At 35.7% G+C, this 13,220-nt stretch overlaps 1 protein-coding gene across 1 annotated transcript in view; it reads left to right on the top strand.

The window, feature by feature from the left end:
- Positions 1-12,279, top strand: part of NDUFS4 (NADH dehydrogenase (ubiquinone) Fe-S protein 4, 18kDa (NADH-coenzyme Q reductase)) — a gene marked incomplete at its 5' end in the record, with an annotated part of 26,796 nt that extends 14,517 nt beyond the window's left edge. Inside the window, 3 exons of the mRNA XM_010180136.1 lie at positions 3,351-3,523; positions 7,726-7,799; positions 12,071-12,279. Coding sequence (XP_010178438.1) covers positions 3,351-3,523; positions 7,726-7,799; positions 12,071-12,174 — 351 coding nt within the window. The remainder of the gene's footprint in view (positions 1-3,350; positions 3,524-7,725; positions 7,800-12,070) is intronic.
- Positions 12,280-13,220: the final 941 nt, after the last annotated feature.

The raw sequence follows: 13,220 nt of genomic DNA, 5'->3' as shown, positions 1-13,220 counted from the left end.
GCTGTCATTGACACTGCCTCTGTGAACCAGTTTTTCTCCCTGCTGTACAGCACATTTATAATTTCTTATTACTCTTTCCAGAACAGCTTTACCAGGCTTTCCACCATGACAAGTGTTCTTAGTTTAAGTTACAATAAAGACAAAACCTCCTTGTCTTTTATAAGCAATTTAATGTGATTTGTTCTGTTTAAAAAAAGTGGTTTGTCCCTCTCAGATTATGATAAGAAGAGCCAAAATGCCTCAAAATGAGTATTTTAATGGGTTACAAAAAAAAATCAGAGGTTGCTATTAACATAAAAAGCCTTTATATATATTAAGAAAAAAAAGAACATCAAAATTTACCTTTAGGTGGTAGCCTGTGTTAAAAATGTGAGGCAGGTCTGTTGGTTTTTAGTAAAGGAAACCTATACATTTCAAATCTCAGGTCTTTTATATTGTCACCTTATTATTTAGAATTTTGGATGCTGAACTAATATTTTAATATGCTAATATAGCAAAATTCACTAGGGAACACTTAAAAAAATAAATAAAAAGAGATAGTAACGTGAAACCAGCTGTCAAAAGCATCTTTGTTTTGGAAAGTTGGTTCACAGGTAGTTTCAATGAGAACTTGAACTCAGAACAAAGCACTGAAGACACAGTAAAGAGTTCAACCCAGTGCAGCATAGTTCTTTTCAAGTATTATATTGTTTTAATGGCATCTTGGAGTGGGAGCTTTAGCCCATTGAAATGTCGCTTAAAGGACAGGTTCTTCTGTCACTAGCTGGAGCTGTGTGGATGAAATGATCACAATAGAGTGTTGTAATGCATTTTAAAAGTGTGAGAAATCAGTTTGTCTAGACTAAGAGTGCGCCTACAGGGAATAGGAATTTTAGAGCTTCTGTGCTCTTTAGGTGTCAAGTATGTGATAGATGCCAAGCCTTTTTATTCCATATCTTTGGCAACAGCTCAGCTATGCTACAGTACCTTACATGTCTACAACAAGCAAAACCAGTGATTTTATGTCAGGACAACTTGGGCTTCAGAAACCAGAAACTCATTGTCCTAACAACTGTCTGTTCAATTGCCAGCTTTAAAATGGGGAAGGTATCAATAAACAATTGCTAGATTCCCATAAGGCATGGAAACTTTAGCTATAATGATTCAAAGTATGAAGAGCTAGCAACACCATGTAGATATTTGGTTTCAGAAAGCAGGCAGGTTTTAATTTTCACCTTGAAAAGATTTTTATGGAATGAATCCTATATTATTAGTGAAATAACTTTGATTTTGAGCCAGCTGAGTGCCCACAAAAACATGGCTCGAAGAGACTTACAGTTTGTCTGGGAGTTTGGTTTTATTTTCATCCAGATGAACAAATCTAGGCATTTCTTTACTATGGTTACCTCATAAATATAACACTTGCTCATTTTTAATACTCCTTTTAGATTGTGCTCTGTATGCACTAATGTCTAATACTTTTATAGTTCTCTGGTATGGAAGTTTCAGAAAAGGAAGTTGTTTGTGTCCATAATGTTATTTAACAGATCTTATTTTAATAATTCCAGATAATTCTGGAACAATCCAAAAACCTCTAAATCCGAAGCATAGAATTCATAGTGGACATTTGAGTTGCTAATAATAGTAAAATAAAAAAAAATAATCATTTTGAGCACTTTTGAAGGTAGTTGATGGTAACAAACACAGAATTTTTGCATGTAGCAGATTATTTCAGAGGGGAAAAATAGTATTTTTGTGAATATTCTTATATTTTCAATTGCTTTAAATTTGCTCCCCTGTGTGGTTTTGAGGGACTGATCTTTCGAAATTTATTTTCTGAAGTAAAATGAAAAATGAGACTTGCCTCATCTCAAAGGATGATCTGGTGACAGCACCAAGAGCTCTTAAGTTTGCCCCAAAACAAAATCTCATAAAGACAATAGCTACAGACATGTAAAGCCACAGTGTTTTATTTAAACTTGTTTGCCTTTTAATTCAAGTCACAGTGGTACTGGCAAGATGAGTTCCGTATGCCGAAGGCTTTGCTGCACTTTTTTTGGCTTTTACCAGTTTACTGTTTGTTCCTGGAGAGGAGGGGAGGGCAAGGAGGGAGACCAAGGATCTCCCACTGGCCTTTTAAGTATGTAAGGAACAGGAGTAGTTTAGCATCCTTAGAGATGGATTTGATGTTTGATTTCACTCTTTACTCTACTAGGGTGAACTGACAGGTTAATTTTGTGTAATTACTGTTTAGTTTTTAGCAAGAAAGTTCACTTTGATTATATCAGATGCTGCTGAGGGTAATTTTTCACAGTAATTCTTTTGAGGTTTTCCCCCATCTTATTCTCTGTTAAAGTCAGTATTTTTAGGCTGTTTCCTTGATCGCTCATTTTTTATATTTGTCAGGTTTATTTGTGGAAGGCTCACAAACCAAGCCTTAGTAGAGGAGGGCACCCTACTACTGACTGTATACAATGTTACAAGCTTTTTTTTTTCTTTGAAGGTTGGAATCTCGTGAATCCTTTTGTCTTTCACAAAAACACTGAAGAATGTTACCAGTATCAAATGTTCCTCTCTTGATCTTGAGCATCCACAGAAGAGTTGACTCTCAAAAGCTGATATTCATAGCTTTGAACATGACAAGGGAGTGAATTTATGTAATAACTAATGGTTAGAAAAGTAAGAGAGCTGAATTCTAGTATCTGCTCTGCAGTCTCTAACAATCAATAGATTATTGTGCGAAAGATAACCTTCTGCCTCTTTCTTCATGCCAAGCATAGCTTCTTGAGTCAGTGTGGATGTTGGTGCCTCTTAATTATAGACTTAAGTGCAAATGAAAGCACTTACACAGCACATAGTTGGCTGGCTAGGATTTCGGTGAATAGTCTTGTTCATATGAAGTTTAGCTTCCTAATGGTACTATAAAATTTTGGTGCTTGACAATGTTTCAGTCTCTGCTCTCGTATTTTCTTTAAAGGGAGAAAGAAAAGTTTATGCATTTCTGCATTTGCTTTAGCTGATGCCAGTTAGTGCAGCCCTGACCTTGCTGCTGTGGTCAGAGGAGGGGAGGGAATGTCCTGTCCCTCCTCTGGCACCAGCAGTTGTGTAGCTGGGAGATGAGCAGGTTAAGGTAACTGATCTATGCAAAATCTAATTCAGCCAGGGAAAGCAGGATGATAGCAGCTCCAACATGTATCAGCTTCAGTTGTGTACAGCTGGACCCATAACATACTTTTCTGCAATTTTTTTGCTATTTTGTAACTTAAAAAATAAAAATGGAGCATGAAATTATGTAAAATGCACAAGTGGTATTATTTTACAAGCCTTTTATGCGAACCCTTTTTTAACATGTTCCATTGTGTTTTTCATAGGATATCACTGCTTTAACTGGTGTTCCAGATGAGCACATCAAAACCAGAAAAGTTCACATTTTTGTTCCAGCACGTAATGCAATGCAGGCAGGAGTTAACAATACAAAGAAATGGAAGATGGAATTTGATAACAGGGAGCGCTGGGAGAACCCTTTAATGGGCTGGGCATCTACGTGAGTAGTTACTGAATTTCAAAATACTTTTTTCTGTATTTGGCTCTTACTAGTCATGTAAATTTTGTTTGATGTGTCCTTTCTACTTGTAAATCTGCTTGTGTTTTAACAGTACTTACAGTAAGTGGTTGGGTTTTTTAGTCATATGACTGATGTCCTGTTATATTTAAAAGCAAATTTTAGCTCACAGCATCATCTGGAAGTGTTTGAAAAAAGTGTTAACAACCAGAAATTTCAACATTTACGTTTCTGATGATGTTACTGTATGGCAGCATCAGGGAAAGAAGGGTATTAGATACCTGAAACAGTAACACCTTTTAAATTTGGTTAAACATGAAATAGCAATACCTAGCTTCAGGATTTTTTTTTTTACAAAGTTTTATAAATATCCCGAAGAACTGAAATGTGGAGGCAATTAAAAAAAAAAACAAAGCAAAACAAACAAAACTATTTAACATATTACACTGTTTGTTTCAATGTTGCCAATATTAGTAGTAAAAGCTCTTAAATACACCTGAATATAGAAAAGTACTAATCTTAGCTAAATATGCTATAATTTGGAGATGTAAGTATAATGTGAGTGCAGCTAATTTTTAATTCTTTTTTCCCAATGTAAATATACTATCTACGTTTTACAGCATGGTTAGAATTCCTGTAAACTATGAGGGTTGTGCCAACAATTCTCCTGACAGTGTTATAATTTTGACTTGAAGCTGACTTCTTTGAAGCATATTCAGAAAAGTTAATTATTCTACCTAAGCAAAAGTCAACCACTAGAGATTATTTTTCAAACTTCAAAAAGGACACAATGTGTATTGAAAATGTCTGGCTGCAATCATATTAGGACTTATGATCAAAGAACACAAAATTCTATGAAAAAAAACTTCTGACCTTGAATATGAAACAATTTGAGGACACATTTTTTGGGATTTGTTAACATTCTAAATGCGGTCATAGAATGCTTTTTTCCCTCTTTCTTTTCTTTATTTACAAAATACATGTATCCAGAAATATTGGTGCAAAATAACTCTGAAATCAAGTCTTCTTATTACGCTGCTTTCCTATAAAAAAATTGAGGCTTACAACCTGTAACATCTCAGTTATACTGGTATTGCACAGCATTACGGAAGCAAAGCTCAACTATCGCTAGATGAGAAAAAATACTGAATATGAATTAAAATATTAAGTGTGTTAAAATACCTGGTTTTAAACTTTAATCCTGTATATAAAATTTACTTCATTTTAAGCATATCCTGAGGTTTTTCACCTTAAGCATTCAATTTAAGCATATTTAAAATGCTGTTTCAGAGGATAAGATTTCAACTATTTAATACACATATGCCTTGAGTGACTCAGCTACTGCTAGTAGCTACTACATCTAGCAAGTAATGACCAGGTTGTTTCACAGGGCCTAAACTAATTAAGTGATAGATTGTTCACCAGCTGTACAACTTTCCCTTCTGTCTTGTGTGCCCCTCAAGTGTCTAGCCACTGAAGTATGGTCTATTTATACTACTGTACAGTTCATAACACTGTAGCAGGTGCTAGTAACACCTGCTTTAGTTTGGGTTGAATTTATCTTTTCTTATAATCCTCCTTTGCTTTTCAGCTGACTTTATCTTTCTCAGACAAGTTAGTTTCTGGGTGGGATTTTGCATGATCTCAGCCAAAACAATGGCTTTTAACCATTCTAGCAGTTATAACCATTTATGCTAAATAAACCACATACAAAAATGAGCCATGGTATTAAGGGCTTACCTGTATGTTAAATTGTCCTGGAGTGCGTTTATTGTGGAAATTTAAAAAGGAATGGCTGTTGTGAATGAATTCATCTCAGCATGTGTTTTCATTCTTGGGTAGGGAAGGGAGCATCTCCTATGTAAGCAAGCTCAAGGTAGGCCAAAAGCAAGTACTGTGTTAAGAATGGACACAACTAGGTTAAGAGTTTTGTAAACTAGTTTGTATCTGTTCATTTTTAAAGAAATTCTCACAAAACCTATTAGTGGACCTTCTGGTAATTTCAAATTACTGTTCAACACTGTTCAGGAAGTGTTTCTTCTATTCAGATTTAATTTGTGGAAAGAACAGTTCTTAGGAGTTTTCCTATTTACTGTGGATTAGAGCCCTTTAGGATCTAGGGATTAGAGCTGTTTTCCTCTGAACTCAATATACTTATTTACCTTACAGGTTGTTGCTATATTTCTGTTGTTTTACAGTCTTGTTTGCTTTTTTTGTTTCCTTTGTTGTTTCTTTGGTAATATTTTTTTCAGTTAAAATTATGCAGTTGTAGATCTAAATAAAATGCACCTATGGTATTTTTTTTAATTGGGAGGTTTCATCACAGGACTGCCTATGGATAGTTCTTGAATACTTCTTTTAATTTAAAGTTGTAAACAAACAAACATGAGAAATGCATGGTTTCCATTGTACAGGATCTCATAAGAGAATAAAACATGGAATTCTAGTTTGTAGGGACTGTTAAGACAGTTCGGGGCAGGCTTCAGAAATCCTGCAGCACCGCTATTGCTGACAACATCAGGACATCATGCTGGCCGTCCCAAACTCATTTGCTCGCAGGTTATCACGAACTCGAACACATAGGTAGCTCATTTATGGAAAGAAATCAAAAGCTTGAGTGAAAGATGATCTCACATGAAAACAGAATAAATAATTTCTGCACAATCCTCATTTCCAAACTGCCTCCATCCTGGAAAGTTTTCATCATAGTTGCAGTACTGAACAGGCACTGGTCCTTCACTACTCTTCAGACTTAAACTTCTGTGTTCTTACTTAGTAGTATTGAGAAGATTTTTCCAACCCCAATCATGGAAGAGAATAGCAATAAGCAAAAGTTGTCACAATATTGCGATATATTTGGGTCACTTGATTCTCTACTGATCACATCATGGACTGATTCTTGGTTCCAAATTCTCCTTACTGCCTTTATAAGAGAAATCTTTAAAGTCACCCATCTTAGTGGCTTGTGAAAATGTACTTTCTGCCGTTTTCCTGTTGGGTTTTTGTTTTGTTTTGTTTTTTACTGGGGAATATATTGGTTATATAGAGAACTCCATTTTTCCATGTGTACATCAGATAAAATTACGTTGTTGTCTTTGCTGGAAGCTAGATTCCCCCTCTTCCCCTCCTCCTCTGCCAGTCACAGGCTTTGTCCTTTATTGTTGACAGTCCAATGTATCTTTGGTTTCTTTTTCTCTTCATTTACCCTTCTAGCTTCAAAGAGAGAACAGTTGAGAGGCAGCTTCTTCAATAGTTTGTTGCAATTTGGTCTTATCTTCCTGACTGTCTCCCAGGTTTGAGTGCAGTGTTGTCTCAGAGAAGAATTACCTAATCATTGTGCTGCTACAACCAGTATCTTCCTTCTCTAAAAGTTTTCTAGATTAATTTTCAGAACCCTTAGGTTTTTTTCATACTTTGTCATTTTTCTTAAATTCAACTTTTATAGCAACAAATAAGGCAGTTTGGTTTTCTAACTGATATTTTAATTTGTTTCAAAAAGCTTTTTGCTATTTGATTCGCTTCAGAAATGCAGTTGAGGAATAGCAGATCATCTAAAACTAACCTCTGTGTATTTAGATAGCTGGCAGTTTGCATTTCTGAGCATTATTTTCAGTGGCAGCTTGGGATCTGCTTGCTGTACTGGTGTAATTTGCAGAGGTTATATGACCTCAGCCAAAGCTGAACTTTTTGGTTTGTTTTTTTGGTTGTTTGTTTTTTTTTTAAAACATACATTTCACACTCTGATTAATTCCTTCTCTGCTCACATTCATATTCTGTTCTTTTCTGTATAAGATTATTCTTCCCCTGGCTGCTCTACAGATTCCTGGTCTCCTGGAAATGTGATCTTCCAAAAAGAGGGACTACAAAGCTTTAAAAATTAAAGAGATTGTTGCAGAGCAGTTATAACTTCGGCAGGTGATTAAACATGTTTGTCTAATAAAAAACTTAAAACGTTAATTTCTGCCAGGAGATGAGAGGGAAATTTGACAGACTGAAAGAGTGAAACAATACTCTGCAGAAAGTGTTAATCCTGGAATCCTGAAAAATAAAGGGATTTTAAATTACTTATGCAGTGATGTACTACAAAAAGTTGTGTAATACAGCATTTGACTAGCATTTGAAATACAGGTATAATTATTTTATATTTCAAATGTGCTTAATATTTGTCATTTGATGTCTTACAGAGCTGATCCTTTATCCAACATGGTTCTTACTTTTTCTACTAAAGAAGATGCCATGGCCTTTGCTGAAAAAAATGGTACGTATTGTACATACTGGGTATGAGGGATTCAGCTTTCTATGAGCAATCTTGATCTCAAAGTATTAATAGCAGCAGAAATGCAGGATTAATTGCCTTCCCTCTGTTCCACAAAATTGGTAACCATTAGTGCTCTACTTGAAGAGGAGGCAAATAGCGGGGGGATATTTCTGAGGGCACTGAAGACATTGAATCTAGGCCTTCCACTTTCTGGAAAAGTGTTCCGGCCTCTTAGCATTACTACTGCAATGCTTTTGCAAGTATCTGTGTTTTGAATGAGAACTGAGCCTTCTTCATATCTTGGAGGAAAATTAATATTAATAGTTCAACTGTATCCCAGACTGGGGGTCCTAGCTACATGGCAGTGGGATTTTTGGGTGAAGACTTGACTTGAGCGTCTGAATTCTAGTTAATAAAAGACTGTCAGAACCCTTGCGAATGTTTGATAATCAGAAAACTAAAATTAAGAGACTACCAATGTTGGACCTTTAGTTCTGGCCACATTGCAGAATGGATTTATCATAGAATATCTCAGGCTGGAAGGGACCCATAAAGATAATAAAATCCAACTCCCTGCTCCTCACAGGACTACCTAAAACTAAACCATATGACCAAGAGCATCGCCCAGACGCTCCTTGAGCTCTGACGGGCTTGGTGCCATGACCACTCCCTGGGGAGCCCCGTTCCAGTGCCTGACCACCCTCTCATGAGGAACCTTTTCCATGTGTCCAACCTAAATTTCCCCTGATGCAGCTTCATTCCATTTCCTCGTGTCCTATCTCTGGTCAGCAGAAAGAGATCAGCACCTCCCCTTCTGCTGTGCCTTTGAGGAAGTTGTAAACTAAGGACATTATACCTAACTCTTCCCAAGTACAATACTAAAGTCTAAACATTTGCACTTGATAATTGTTCATATTTGAGAAAAGGATGGTAGAAAACCCAGTATCATTACTTAATATTTTTAAGACTAATGCTATCGTTGTCCATAATCTCAGTCTTCCTAATATTCTTGATATGAATTTTTCACTGCATTTTTTTGTTGCTTGTTTGGATTTTTTAATCAATTTCATTTTCGTCAAAGAGCTAGGCTTGATGCTTAGTGCTCATGGATGTGAGGAAAGTTAATTGCACTGAGTTAAAGCCAGTTAATGCACATGGGGTGTAAGCTTCTTGAGAAGTCTTCCCTGTGGTCTACAGCTTTCAAGTATATTTAGTCTGGAGCAAAGAGATAATAAGTTTCTTGGTCAAACCACTTTGTGCAGAGTTGTTTGATGGCTTAGGTTGCACACTGAAAAAAACAGGGTAAGTCCATTAACTTAAACAATTAAGAAGCTAAACCATTTAATGTGCTGTTTATTTGCACTTTTTAATGGTAAGGGCCAGTATTTAATTCCTCTGTTCCTCTTTGAATGGATTTTTTTAACATAATAGTCTTAATTTTATTGAAAAATAAATTGTATTCACTAAGAAATTAATAGGATCATCATGTTTGCATTAGAGATACCAATTATTGTGCAATTTTAATAGTATTTTGTAATGCTTTATGAACAAATAAGACATTTAGGAGAATCTGGTGTTGCTTTATTTATGCTTCTGTATTGTTCATGCTGTTTCTGTTCGTTGGCAAATTCAGCCTACAAAAGAAATAAAACGCTATATTAATGAGCTACTTATGTCATCTCTTTGGACATGTTATGTTTTGTCCTTTCGAAATGCAGGTTCAAGTAAAGTACTTGATTTGTTCAGTGTAGAAAATTTATGCCTTTGCTGGATTAGTAATGAATCTCCATTGTGTGGGAAAACTACAAAGAAAATTTTACTGACTAAACTAAGGCTGTGACTTAGCATTAATATTATTAGTTCAGTATTCACTTAACTTCACCCTTAATTTTACCATAGTTGAAATGTACCAGACTTCTCTGCAGATACTGGCTTGTCTAAATTACTATTCAATTTTTATTCAAGGTGACTTAGGTGGTTTATGCATATGATATATGCATAGTATTTTCTGTAGTAAAAACTTCAATATCAGATGTAGCTGGAAATAGAAATTTCACAATATTTAGTTCAGCTTTTAGAAAGAAATTAGAAACTTAGTCACTCATCTACAATGAAACTTAGCTTCCAAACTGAGGTGTTACTGAAACATGTCTGAGTCTAGGAACACAAATAATTACTTCTTTGTCCTTCCTGTATGAACCACCCAGGTTTTCCATTACAGAATTCCTTAAGAACTTCAAGTTTAATTTCTGCAAATCCTAGATATTGCAGGTGTTTCGATATGATTGGGAAATGTAATAGTTCTTTCTGACATAAGAACTTCAGGAACCCGAGGCAAGCTTTCTGCCTGCCCCATCTGATGTGTTTCATAATGTAGGAATAACAGCACTGAACACAGTAATAGGAGAGATCTCTGTCCAAACTATGACAGCTGAGGATGGCTTGAAGTTGGGGCAAGGAGGAAGCACTTGTAACTAGCTGAAATTAAGTTTAGTCTGTCGACCTGAATTGTTCTTTGTCTTGTCCAACATCACCAAGGCAGTTGTTTAAAAACATACAGCTTTATTAACGAGGATGCAGACTTTTTCTACTGAGCAATAACTTCTAGTCAGGTGATGAGGGTGTTTTTCCAGAGATTATGAGATCTGCTTTCAGTCCACTTGGCTTCTATGGCAGGTTTCTGGGCAAGAATAACGTCCCCCACCATTGTGGTATTTGTATAAAAGTGACTTCTGCTCTCTGTCATGAAGAACTGAAGGTACCTAACTCAAGGAGACTGTTCCAGAGTGTGAAACCTTATCACATAATGGTGGCCTTCTGCAATCCAAAGTTAGATATAACTAACTAAGTAGATTTTGGGTAGCTATGGCAGCACAAGTCATTGTGCTGGCAGTTGCAAATCTCTTTTGGAGGCACTTGGCGCCTCTCTATCTAGTGTATAAAAAGATGAAGCAATAACTTGGGGCTCTGGATGCCATTCCAGCAGCCAAGTGCCTCAGAGTTAGGTGTTATAATGCTGAATGTTGCAATACTGAAGTCTGTCTCAGGATCTAGTTCTGGCTGTTTACTTAAGCTTATATTTTTCATCAGAACAGGAGGTGAAAACCAGTGCTCTCTCACAGATGGAAGGAATATGTTTTTAAAGCCTCTGTTCTAGTATTTCTCACAAAGAATAGTTAACTTGGAAGTTAACATTGGTTCAGCCTAATAAATGTGAGGAAAATGTTTATTTGACATTTGTGAATACACAAAATTGAGGCACAGTAACAGGACAACTTGTGTATCTCACAAAACATGTTTTGATGGGTAGATGTATCTTGAGTGTTTCCTGTGAAGATCTTAAATATAAAAATACAGATACATGTTAAACCTTTAAGAATTTACCAAGTTTTTGTTTTAAAACTAAGGAAGAAAAGTGTGATCTTACTAGTATAAGTTAAAACTGTATACTTAACCACTTCTACCTTCAGCTTAAGTATCTCAACTTTGAGTGAAATGTTGCACCTAAGGAGACCAAACTTTGGAATACTGAGTGCTGCCCTGGCAACTTTCCAGGCACCTGGAGGCTGCAACCAATTTGCATTTTGATTTACATAAACACTAATGTCTCCACCTCCTCTTTTCTGACATTTTTTAGCATTTCTCTTGCTTAACTATCACATAATTTACTTGTCTGCTATCACTTCATTCCCTTTTCTTTTACTCCAATTTTTTTATGTTCTTAAAATGTTAAGTATTGAACTCCTTTCTAATGCTGAAGTTTTTTCTTTGGCCTTCCTTTCTTTCATCCTCTCACCTTTCTTTTTCCTTTAGCTTTGCAAGGTCTCCATTCTCTCCCAGTCTTTTGGATTCATCTTCTGTATGCTATATTTTCCCATGTTTCCTTATATTTATTTTAATTTCCCATCCCAGCATCTGCAGAGCCTTTGTGTTCCTGTGATGCCATGGACTTATGGAGCCACAGACTTGCAGGACAGTGTTCTCTGTTGAGCTTGCACTGATGACTGCTAAGTTTTTTGCAGGAGTAAAGAAAATGGAGACACATAGTATGGTAAAGTCTCAGGAACTGAGAGAACAGGCATATGTTACATCTATAGCATTTCAGTATTCTCTGCTGCCAACTAAAAAGGAATAAACTAGTGGATGGCTATGTGGATAAAAAGATACTGAAGTCAAAATGTTCAAGTAGCATTTACTCTATTGTATGCTGAGAATATGTATAATTCTCTTTGTTTCTTGTCTCTGCACACCATTTCCCCTGTAACCTCCAGGCTGGAGCTATGATGTTGAAGAGAAGAAGATTCCAAAACCTAAATCCAAGTCCTATGGTGCAAACTTTTCTTGGAACAAAAGAACAAGGGTGTCTACAAAATAGGTTGGCATTGGCTGTCTGGCTGTGAATAAAGTCAGCTGTGCTGTATTTATAGTCCATGTATAATACATCTCTTAATCTCCTAATAAATTTGACCTTTAAACTACAGATGCATCTTGTGATGTCTATTTAAAATGTTTTTGATGTCTCCACTTGAACCTGTTACAAACTTCCCTATAAATAGAGGAGATTTGGAGTGTTCATACTTCTACAAAATTGCTGTACTAGGAATCTATCAAAAGGAATGTTTGAAATCAGCTGCAACTTTAAAGATTATGGTTTATCTTTGATGGTAATTTTATATTCACTCTTGTTTAAACTTATCAGCCTTGCATATACAAGTGCTCTCAATAGAAGTAAGGGTTTTTTCTTTCTGGACAAGTTCGTTTGTGCAAATCAGTTGCAGAGCAAAGTATGATATGTAAAACTTAATATTTGAGTATAACTTAGTCTGTTCTTTATAAATGTATATTATATAACCTCCTTTCTGCCCAAAATAATATTGTCGTTATTCCAAAAGCATTTATGACTGGAGTAAAGCAGTGTTTTTTGTGTTGGATATGGGGGAGGTCTAGTCCGAAAGATGAGATTGCAGTTGTTTCTCTATGATGTTCTTAAAAGTGAAACTAAGCCAGTTAAGTATTCACAAATTAAGACAGAAGAGTGCCGGCTGCCTCACACAGCATCAGCATATACTGATTATATAATTACAGTTCTCTTTTTTATTGCTAGTTACATGTTTATCTGCATTGAGGTTTCCTGGTGCCTAACAAGAGATGTGGTGATAGCATCTCAGCCTTAACATCAAATATATAGCCTAAACTCAGTTTGTCTTGCATGACATTAAAACATTAATTTTAACAATGCACATTATTATGTTTGAAATTCTTGATTACATATCTATGGCTTTTGATTTATTCAGTTTTTCTTTTAACTTTTACATAACAAATTGACATATCAACTCATGGTCAGTGAAACCTATTAAAATTGGGAGAGGGTACACCTTTTTCTTATGCAACTGAGAGTTTTATACCAACTGTCACAAAAGA

This window comes from Mesitornis unicolor, unplaced genomic scaffold (genome assembly GCF_000695765.1).
Source record: "Mesitornis unicolor isolate BGI_N332 unplaced genomic scaffold, ASM69576v1 scaffold6170, whole genome shotgun sequence".
Classification (NCBI taxonomy): Eukaryota; Metazoa; Chordata; class Aves; order Mesitornithiformes; family Mesitornithidae; genus Mesitornis; species Mesitornis unicolor.
The sequence above is the reverse complement of the archived record's forward strand: the minus strand, read 5'-3'. Positions and strand labels throughout refer to the sequence as shown.